Here is a 10,432-nt window from a genome sequence, read left to right on the forward strand (position 1 = left end):
GAAGGGAAGGGAAGGGAAGGGAAGGGAAGGGAAGGGAAGGGAAGGGAAGGGAAGGGAAGGGAAGGGAAGGGAAGGGAAGGGAAGGGAAGGGAAGGGAAGGGAAGGGAAGGGAAGGGAAGGGAAGGTGTTCAGCCTACCGCCAGCTGAAACATCCCATGAGTCCCACGTGGCAGGAGATGGACTTTTCCCTACCTCAGGGTGGGTTCCCATGCCTGTGCAGGCAGCTTGTCCCCATGGGGCCCTCTGCACCCCCCAGGCTTTGATCGACACCATCCCACACAGCAGCCAGCAACACACACATCCCACACAGCAGCAGGGCCCTGCAGGGGGGCAGCCAGGGGACAGCCCCGAGCAGCACGGGGGTGCACTGTGCCTTGGCAGCACCCCGAGCTGGGGGGCTCAGCTTTCCACCATCTCGAGTCACATCTCCCAACGCCACTCTCTGGAAGCTCTGGCAGCACAGCGGCCGCAGGATGTGCAGTGAGGGATCCCTTCCCCATGCCACCCCGCATCTCCACTCTGCTTCAGTGCCAGCACGGTGAGGATGCGGCCTGCATGGCATTCGGGTGCTTTGAATGGGGGGGAGAGGGGATGGGGGCGGTTCACGGTCCCCTCTGTGCCACAGTGAGTGCTGCGGGGTGATGGGGGTGCTGAGAAGATGAGATGAGGAGAGCAGAGCAGCACATGTCACAAGGGCTGGAAGCAGCACCTGGACCCGGGTGGCAGGGAATGGGTCGGGATAACGGGCTGCTTTGCTCCCAGTTACAACGGCACAGCTCCGGGTGGGCCGAGCTGTCAGAGCACAGTGTGGTCGGAGGCTCCTTCAGCCGCAGCCCTCCGACACTGACATTGATTTCCCGGAGCTGTGGTGCGGCCGAATCTGTATTTTTAGCTGGATAAAAAAAAAATATCACGTGGCCAAGAAACGTTTTCCCTGCCCTGATGTGAGCGGGTTGGAAGCGGCGGACGTTGGCGGATGCACAGTGCTCATGTGTCCCCAGAGCAGGGACGGTGTCCCCGTGCCACGACCCCTCCGAGGTCCCCACGGCCGTTCCCCTCCCGGTTGGGCGCTGCCTTCATCCCTCCTTCCCCTCTCCACCTCCTCCTCCTCTCCCCAACCCCACTCTCATTTCCCCTAGAAGACTTTAATGAAATCTGCCCTTAATTAAATCCACATTCATTTGCATAATTAGCAGGAAATTGAAATTAGCCCGCCGACGTGGCTGGAATACACACTGTGCTGAGGCCATGTGGTTGGGGTGTCGCCCCATGCCTCCCCCCTCTGCTCTGCCCCCCCCAGACTGCTGCAGTTCCCTCTACATGAACCCCTTCCGCCGCCCTTCAGTGATATAATTTTTATCTCTGAGAACAAAATATTTTTGTCTTTTTTTTCTTTTTAATGTGTTCAGTCGCTTTTTTGTTTTGTTTTTTGTTGTTGTTGTTTTTTCCTTTTTGACAGTGACAAACTGAGGTAACGTCTGTGACACTACAGCCTCTCCTACGGCGGCCGGGGGAACCCGAAATAAAAACCCGAAACCGAGCGGCACCGCGACCGCGGCCGTCAGCACCGGGGTTCCTTATCTACATTATTGCACGAAAGATCAGGGACGTGGAGGGACCTAAGGCAAAAAGGACGAACCGCACCTAACGTCTCTACATCTGTGCAGTGCTACTTCTACCACCAGACCTGGGCCCTGCGGGCACGGGGACACGGGGAGGTAGGGACATGGGGACATGGGGACTTGGGAGCATCGGGATATGGGGATGTGGGGATATGGGGACATGGGGATGGGGGCAGCGGCGCCGGTGGTGGGGGCGCGGGGGCGGTGGGACCCCACCTGCCTGGCGGCTGCTGTGTAAACTGCTGCTGCTTCGGGAGCGTGATAGCCCTTTGTGCGGTAGTTGGGGACCGGAGGGGACGGCAGCGTGGGGGTCCTCAGGGTGACCCCGTGACTCCCGGCCGCCCGTCCCCCCCAGTTGGAGGAGCATCGCTGCGGCCATCGCTCCGGGCAGGGAGGACGGGGTGACACACAGTGACACTTGCTACATCATGGCATGGAGTGGCCGGGGGAGTCCCCTCCATCCCAGCCCCCTCGTCCCCTCCTGGTGCCCAGCGCAGGGTGGGGGCTGCCCTGAAGGCCTCCTCCAGGTATGGGGTCATCGGCCTTCCCAGGGCCCCTGCACGGCCCCGTCGCATTGTCAAGGAGGACTTCTCCCCACGGCACCACGGGGGGGGAAGGGGGTGGTCCCAGAGGGGCAGCACGGCCACCAGGATGGGGACAGGGCACCGGTGCCCCCCAGCTCCTGCCCCCCTGGGCAGGATGGTGGCACCAGCATCCTCAGTGCTACTGAGCTCAACCAGTTCTGTCCTCTTCTTGTTTCTGCGTATGGAGGCACGGCCCCCAGCACCGTATCCACCCACAGCCCCTGTACCAAGGGACGGGACGGTGCCGCCAGGAGCAGGGCCACGCACCGCCCCGCGCCCTCACACGCAGATTTCTATGGCCGTGGCCAGCACCATCTGCCCCTTGCCCTTGTCCTGCCGTCCGTCTGTCCTGCCGGCCGGGCTGGGTGAGGCCGCGCTGGGCTCGGGGCCGTTGAGCCGCGTGCCGGGGCCATCGGTCAGGATGGTCCTCTTGAGCGGGGCGGGCGTGCAGGAGGCAGCGGGCTCGTGGCGGTGCGGCCCGGCGGGCAGCTTGTCCCCGGCGTGCTTGCGGGAGCGGTAGGAGGGCCGGCGGCGCACCTCAGCCATCAGGTCGTACTTGATGAAGTAGAACACCTCCTTGACGGGGCAGCGCTTCTCGGGGTCGAGGGCCAGCAGGCGCTGGAACATGCGCAGCGCGCTGTCCGTGAAGCGTCGCCACTGCGAGGGCAGCCCCGCCAGGCGGCCCTTCTGCCACCGCACGAACTCCTCGAAGAAGGTATCGGAGGCGGCCGCCGCCTCCCAGGGGAAGTTGCCGGTGAGGACGCAGAAGATGAGCACCCCGAAGGCCCACACGTCGATGCTGGTGTCCACGGCGAAGCCCTCGGCGCGGCCGGCCTGGCACACCTCGGGCGCCGTGTAGGGGATGGTGCCGCTGATGCGCTTCACCCGGCAGCCCACCTTGCGGGTCATGCCGAAGTCGGCCAGCTTGACGCGGCGGCAGTCGCGGTCGAAGAGCAGCACGTTCTCCGGTTTGATGTCCCGGTGCACCAGGCTCTTGCTGTGCATGTAGTCCAGCGCCAGGCCCAGCTGCTGCACGCAGCGCTTCACCATGTCCTCGGGGAGCCCCACCTGCGGCCGTGGGACACCGTCACTCCAGGACGCCCCTGGACAGCCCACCCGTGTCCCGCCGTGTCCCTGTGCACCTTTCCCACCCCCTGCCCTCCCTCCTCCTTCCTGTCCCTTCTACTTAAGGGGAAGAAGGGATACTCTGCAGCGGGACAAAGCCAGCTGATGGGTCCCATGCCTTCTCGAGGACACCTGAGGCCACCACTTATGGGCCCCAGATCACGTAGGCAGGTCCCAGGTGACAGGTCTCAGACAGCCCATGGGAAGGGTCATGGGTCCCAGGCTACAAGTTAAGGGTCCTGGACTATACAGTGGCCGCTTGATGGGTCTCAGACCATCAGCTATGGGGCCCAGAACACCTAAGGGATGAGCAGTGTGTCTCAGGCCTGCTTTAAGGTGCTGCACTATCTAGGAGTCGGCATTCTGCCCATGCACAGATATGCAATCCCCTCCTGTGTGGCTCTGCACACACCACGACCCTTCCTTGTGCCACCAGCAGCATTCAAGCCCGGGCACAGTGGCTTTTCCTGGTGCCCCAGGGACACTGAGCCCTCACGTCTCCCCCCAGCACCCAGAACAGCTCCCACCTGCGGGGGGATGATATCGAAGAGGTCCCCTCCCGGGGCGTACTCCTGAGCAAAGACGTAGCAGTCCTCTGTCTCGAAGACCACGTCGAAGACCTTGATGATGAAGGGGCTGGAGGAGAGCGTGTTGGTGATGCTGAACTCCCGCAGGAAGTTCTTCAGCTTCGTCTTGCTCTTGTTGACGAACTTCAGGGCCATCTTAGTGCCTGCAGCGGGCAGAGGGCCGCGTGAGCCGGTGGTGCGGCTAACGGCGATGCACACGGAGCCGTTGTGCCCACCCCCCGCTCTCCTCACCTGTGCTTTTGTGGGACACCAGGTCCACCTTGCCGTAGGTGCCCTTGCCGAGCTCACGGATGAGGTCGTAGTGCTTGTTGATGTCGGTGCCCGAGAGTGTGCGGATGGCCAGCGACTGCATGTCTTCGGTGATGAGCGGCACCCCGCAGCACGCCAGCTTGCGCGACGGCTCCTGCTCGATCGATCCGGCGCTCATGGCTGTGCTGCAAGGCAGAGGTGCGTCACTGCCCCCCCGCCCCTGTCCCGCAGTGCCCGCGCAGAGCGTCCCTGGGGAGCTCCCTGGGACCTGCAGTGCTGCCACGCTGCCGCTCACTGCTCACACACATCTGGCACCAGCTTTTCCCTTTCCATCCATCAGCACCAACTTTTGGTGTCTCCCACCCCACGCAGAGCGCTCCCAGCTCTGCCACCCCTTCCTCTCCTTCACCCCTGGGCTCCAACCCACTGCTCCGAGGCCCCACCAAGAACAGCCCCCACGGCACAGCCAGCAGAGCTGAGCTCCCACTGCCCACTGTGCTGCAGCCAATCTGCCCTCAGAGCCCCAAAAACACAAATCCAGAGCCACATCCTGACCAGCACCACAGGAGCACAGCCCACCCAGCCGGCTGCCAGCTCGCCCTGCAAGCACCAGGCACCGCAGGGTGGCTGCAGGGAGGGAACACAGCCAACAGAGAGGAGGTGGACAAAGGGCATCGAGGGGCAGTCCCAGAGCAGAGGGGAGCAGAGCCCCTCCTGCACAGGCACTGCCCCAGCCCCAATGCGCAGTGTCCGACCCACCCACCCAAGCTGAACCCCATCCCCACCCCTGTTTCTTTCCGCTCTGGCCCTGCTGCCTCTCATCCCAGTTCTTGATATGTTTTTTTTCTTCCTTGGGAAGTTGAGCAAAAAATAGAAAAGGAACTTAAACATCATGATGTTCCAAAAATGTATCGGCTTTGACTCATGCGGTCTCCAAAGCGCCTCATCTCCATAGCGCTCCGTCGGCCCCGCGGAAGAGGAGCACCATTTCAGTGTCTGCTTCCCGGAGGTGGAGGTGGGTTTCGTGTGGGAACGAAATGGATGTGGGACTAAAAACAGCTCGCAACATCCTGCAAGATCAACTGTGCCTGAACTTGGATTTACAACCCTGCTCAAGGTTCATTAACCTGTGTTGAAAGACAGCTATTCAAGCCTGCAAAGTTCTTTAAGAGAAGAAAAAAAGAGGAGCGAATGCCTGTGGGACTGGGAGATGGAGGAGTGTGTGCCATGCATGGCATGGGCTGCTGCAAATGGGTGTCTGGGGATTGGGTGCCCCCAAGGATGAGGTGTCCCCAAGAACTGGGGTGTCCCCAGGAAGAAGGGTGCCCCCGTGGATGGGCTGTCCCCAGGGCTGCGGGTGCTGCCTGCATCGCTGCTGGTTTGGCTGCAGTCCTCTCCAGAATGTGGTGGGGATGGGAACGTGGAGCCACTGCCATTCATGGGAACACCCAACAGTGACGTCGGCCGCAGAGCCAACACGCCCAGGCAGAAGGAGCAAAAAAGGAAAGGCAGAAGTTTTCCTTGGGAACAGAAATGCTTTGAAAACGTGTTGGTTTCCGTGCAGACATCCAGGGCAGCAGTGTGGACAGGGAGGAGGACGTGCTTCCATCTGGTTCTGCACAGTGACAAGGGCGGTGGGACCGGGTCCTGGCTGCATCCCGGTGCTGGTGGGGAAGGAGCACAGCACTGGGGGGAGCACTGCTGTGACACGAGGCCACGGTGATGCCACAGGGACGGCAAAGCCACCGCCGGTGCCACCGGTCCCCACCGTGCGCTGCAGGCGGCTCACGCCGTCATCTGCATGTCCTGAACCGTTTCTCCTACTATTCAGACTAAAATTGCTCTGTGTTTAAGCTCGAGAACCATTTATCTCATTGAGCGAGGAGGATAATCCACCCACCTCTTCCTCGCTCCGTGGCGTGTATTTATAGGCAGGCGCTCATCTCCCGGCGGCAGCTGTCTCTGTGCTCCCAGAGCTCCACGGTCCCCACTGTTCCCAGTGCCACCGCATCAGCCATCAACTGAGAGCTCACGAGGAGCTCGTGGAGGGGAACGGGGCCGGGAGAGGCGGCCGCCGATTCAGGTGGGAAGGAGAAAATAATGCCCCGGCTGCATCGGGACAGGAAAACCTTTAAGAGGAGGAGAGCAGTGCAGTGATGGGGCTTTGGGAAGAGAAGGGAAGGAGCACACCGGGCAGGGCCATGGGCTCTGCAGGACACAGAGCGAGGAATGAAAAGCACACAGCAGCAGGCGGGCGTCCCCACGCCCCGGCAGAGGAAACTGAGGCACAAAGCAAGGAAGCGGTTTCCCACAGCCACACAATGCGTGGGGCCGGGACCAACCCCACACGTCCCGGTTCTGCCTCTGTGCTGAGCACCGAGCGCGGCCCCCCCGGCGCTGAGCATCAGTTCTCACTGCCCGGCACAGCCAGGGGAGCAGCCAGCAGCTGGGGCAGGACGGGGTCCCCTCTCTGCCACGCTGCAAGCCGCCTGCACAGCAGCTCCTGCAGCCCGTCCTGCGGGGAAGGAAGAAGAGCTGGCAGCCATCCCAGCGCTCCACACCGTGACTCCGCCGGAGACGTCGCCCCGCAGGACGCGTCAGGGACAATTCCCACCGCACATCTGGATCGTCACCCCGCAGCAGCATCAAAAACCAAAGCTCTGTGCTGACTCAGAAGCAAAGGGACAGCGCATCTCACCTGTGCCCGGTGCTGCCCCGGTGTGGCCGTCCCACCTGGCGATGTCCCCGCGTCCCGCACCGCCCCGGTGATGCCCGCACTGCACCGGGCTGCAGCCGGGGCCGAGCTGCGGGCTCTCCCCGCACCGCTCCGTTGACAGCTCCGCCACCTCCCGGCTCTGACCCCATTACGGGAACGTCTCAGCTCCTCGGGGCCGTGGGGACCAGCGCAGCAGAGCTGCGTTATTAGCTGCCATCCCCGGGGCAGCGGGGCATTGCGTGCATCCGGGGACACCACAAGGGCACCTTCTCCTAACGAGGCCGATGGTGGCATGGGGACGTTTGGGGTGCTGTGTGCTGTGCTCAGCAGCACTGCAGGATGAGACCACATGGCAAGGCCAAAAAGTCACCGGCGCAGGGGAAAAAAACAGGTCCCAGCCCGCGTCCCCACTCCGGCCCCTCACTTTCCCCGTGCTGTCACACTGGGTTTGCAGACCCCGTGCCACGCAGCCCTGCCCCTCACCTGGCCCAGATGTCGGCCAAGGTGACACGGGAACGCCGGCACAAGCAGCGCTACAGCCACAAACACGTGGGGAGATGGCACCTCGGGAGCTGCCCCACAAATGAGGAGGAACAACCCCTGTGCCCAGGGGTGGTGGCTGAGGGGTGCTGCCTGTCCCCTTGTTCTCGGCAGAGGGTTTCTGACCCCTCTGCAGCACTTGGGAAAGCGCTGTGAAGTGCCACCGCCTTCAGCCTCAACGCGCAGCACATTGCCCGGATCCCCACGAAGCCGCGGTGGCATCCTGCTGCGCAGCACTTCCCTGCACAATGTCACCGTGTTCACAGCGATCCGGAGTTTCCCATTCCTGCTCCGTGCCCGACGGCAGCTCCGAAACCCACGGAGCAGGGATCCCGTCCCAGCGGCAGCATCCCGTGCAGCAGCAGCCATCCCTGCCCTGTCCCGTCCCACGACGCGCTCCTCCTGTCCCGGTGACCCCACGCCGCCGCTCTGATGCTCTCAGGGCGTTCCCTGCCCTCATCCCCCAGCTTTTTCCCGACGAAGGGGACGGCTCCGGTGTCACCTCCGGCTCCTCGCCCCTTCTCCCGGCCGCACCGCCGGCAGCGGGGCTTTGTGATTGCTTCACCCTTTGATGGGTTTCACGTTCCCGTCGGCATCGCCCTCACGAAACTCTCCCGCCGTCGCCGGCGGCACCGCACGTTGGGGATCTGCGAAGAACAAACGCCGCCAGCGGCACCGGCGCGTCCCCATTCCTCCGCACCCCCACAGGGGCAGCGGGGCCGTCACCTTGCTGCCAAAGCAGCTCTGCGGCTCCTGGGGACCTCACCTGGGCTGCAGGGCTGGGCCGAGGGCAGGGCACACCGGTGAGCTGCCGGCTCACGGCGTCGAGGCCGCGCGTCCCGGCCCCCAAAGCCCCCAGCGACGCGCAGCGGGCACCGGGCGGGCACGGGGGGGGTGAGGGGTGGGGGGCTGCGGGACAGACGGGGACACGGGGCTCACGGTGGCACCCGCATCCTCTGCCCGTTCCCAACCGCCCCGCCCGCAGCGGGCACCGCCGCATCGCTCCCTATTGCCGATAACCCCCGTTCGTTCCCCCGCGTGTCCTCGGCGCGTCCCCGCGCGTCTCCGGGCGGAACCCATCGCCCCTCCGCCCTTCCCCAGCTCCGGCTCCGGCCTCGCTCCTCCGCGAACTCCTCCGATCGTGACCCCGGGAGCCGTTCCCGTTCCCGGCCCCGAGTTCTGGTGCAGGTGGCGGCGGCAGCGGGCGGGGTCCGCCCTGAGAGCTGCGGGACCCCCGAGAGCGGCGGCGGCAAACGGGGCGGATATGCGGGGCTGCGTCCCCAGATCCACCCCCCCTCTCCTTCCCATCCCCCCCCCACCCCTCTCGTCCGTTCGCTGCCAGAGGTCGCGCGTGGCCCCTCACCCCCCGCGCTCGGGAGATGTGATGGTGACGGTGATGGTTTTTATCGGAGCGCTTTGGAAATGGCGCTTCCCCCGCTCCCCACCGCCGCTCCACGCACACAAAAGGGCCGCTCCGCCGCCCGCACAAAGGCGAGCACCGCTCCTCCCTTCCCCCCCCACCTACCCCCCCACCCAACCCTTACCGGGGGCGGCACGGAGCCGGGCTCGGTGGCGGATGGCGGCCGTCAGCCCCCAGCGCGGGGCGGCTCTGCCGGGTTCATCCCGCCGCTCCCGGGAGGAACGGAACCGGAGAGAGGAGCGGCGGCGGCGGCGGCGGCGGTTCCCCCCCCCGTAGCCCCCCGGTAGGGCAGAGCCGCTCCGCCCATAGCACCGCCTTCGCCATCCACGCGGGGAGCGGGACACGCGTGGTGGAATTGCGTCCTGGCCGCGCCCCCCCCGTTCCCCTCCGGCGCTGTCCCATCCCCATCGCCGGTCCCGTCCGTGGGGACGAGGTCCGGGGGGGGCGACCCGAGGATGAAAGGCACCGTGACCTTCCTCATCGCTGGGGATGGAGTGGGTCCAGCGTCATCCCCCCCCCCACCTCCCGCTTCGTACCCATCCGCAGTGGGGCCGTCCCCTCTGTCCCCTCCCTGTGCCACCACCCCCCAGCTGCAGTGTTTGAAGCTGCGCCTCTGATCTCTCCAGCTGTCCCTATTTATAGCTGCGGGCTGCTTCTAGGTCAGGTGCAAGGAGCAGCGCTGGGGGGAACCTAGATGGGGACGGTGGCCGGGTCCCCATGTCACATGTCACCTGCCGGGGGCAAAGGGGGACCGGCAGCAGAGGTCAGGGAGCGCGGCGGGATGTGCCATGAGCTCACCCAAATGCTAAAGGGCCGCGAATGGCACCGCCCGCAGCGCTCTGCTGGGAAGGGGTCAGCTCCCCGGGGCTCCGTGGGGCCCTATGGGGCTCCGTGGGGCTCCGTGGGGCTCTTCCCATCAGACGCCGCTTTGCAGCTGCAGTCGGCGCTCCAGCACGTGGCAGGCATGTGGGTCATGCACGGATTGAATTGGAGCAGCAAGAACAATAACACCCGCCACTATTGGCATCGAGCTCGCGGTCTTCAAAGCACTTAAAGAATATTAATAACTAATGACGATCGGAGAAATGAAAGGAGGCGGCACAAACGCGTTTGTCACCCAACGCCATCCCGGACAGCGCGAGAAGCCCGAGGGGGGGGGACGTCCCGCCCCGCGCCAGGGTGCACTCGGTCAGCGGGGGAATGACCCGGAGAAGCAAATCGCGGCTCTCCAGGAACGGCTGCCTGCGATGGGGACTCAGCAAGGCAAGGACGAGCTGGGGACACGCAGGGCCCCGTGGAGCCGCCGTTGGGCTCAGGGCCGTGTGTGCGCCGTGGGCTGGGGATGCGTCGCCCATTTTTGGGGTAGAGGAGCCGTGACGCTGCCTCTCCTGTTACTCGAGAGGTTTGCTTTGCTTCCGAGCACCTCTCGCTGGCAAAGCAGAAGCAGAAAGCCCACGGCATTTCTAACAGCCTCTCTGAATTCGGGGCTCGCTCGTCTTGTCGCCCGGTGCCGTGAGTTGGGAGTGGCACGGCCCGAAGTGAAGGTGTCACCGTCACTTCCGCAAGCTGTCACGCCTCGGTGCCATGAG

The 10,432-nt window shown here is 64.3% G+C and overlaps 1 protein-coding gene across 1 annotated transcript; it reads right to left on the bottom strand.

Moving 5' to 3' along the window:
* Positions 1–2,236: 2,236 nt before the first annotated feature.
* On the bottom strand, positions 2,237–9,041 carry SBK1 (SH3 domain binding kinase 1). The gene is made up of 4 exons (XM_065732481.1): positions 8,968–9,041; positions 4,150–4,352; positions 3,859–4,061; positions 2,237–3,274 (listed from the first exon to the last, which is right to left on the bottom strand). Exons 2-4 carry the CDS (start codon positions 4,343–4,345, stop codon positions 2,486–2,488), a joined length of 1,188 nt encoding a protein of 395 aa, XP_065588553.1. The 5' UTR covers positions 4,346–4,352; positions 8,968–9,041; the 3' UTR covers positions 2,237–2,485.
* Between the last annotated feature and the right edge of the window lie 1,391 nt (positions 9,042–10,432).

The sequence above is a fragment of the Cyrtonyx montezumae genome, unplaced genomic scaffold, assembly GCF_038088225.1.
Source record: "Cyrtonyx montezumae isolate F1298 unplaced genomic scaffold, pur_monq_1.0 scaffold_16, whole genome shotgun sequence".
Lineage (NCBI taxonomy): Eukaryota > Metazoa > Chordata > Aves > Galliformes > Odontophoridae > Cyrtonyx > Cyrtonyx montezumae.

Excerpts from the sequence above, each read along its gene's own strand:
- SBK1 (XM_065732481.1), bottom strand. The coding sequence starts at position 4,345 with ATGAGCGCCGGATCGATCGAGCAGGAGCCGTCGCGCAAGCTGGCGTGC. Across the intron at positions 4,062-4,149 it reads GGTGTCCCACAAAAGCACAG|GCACTAAGATGGCCCTGAAG; the intron begins GTGAGGAGAGCG and ends TGCCCGCTGCAG. Across the intron at positions 3,275-3,858 it reads TCGATATCATCCCCCCGCAG|GTGGGGCTCCCCGAGGACAT; the intron begins GTGGGAGCTGTT and ends CCACGGCCGCAG.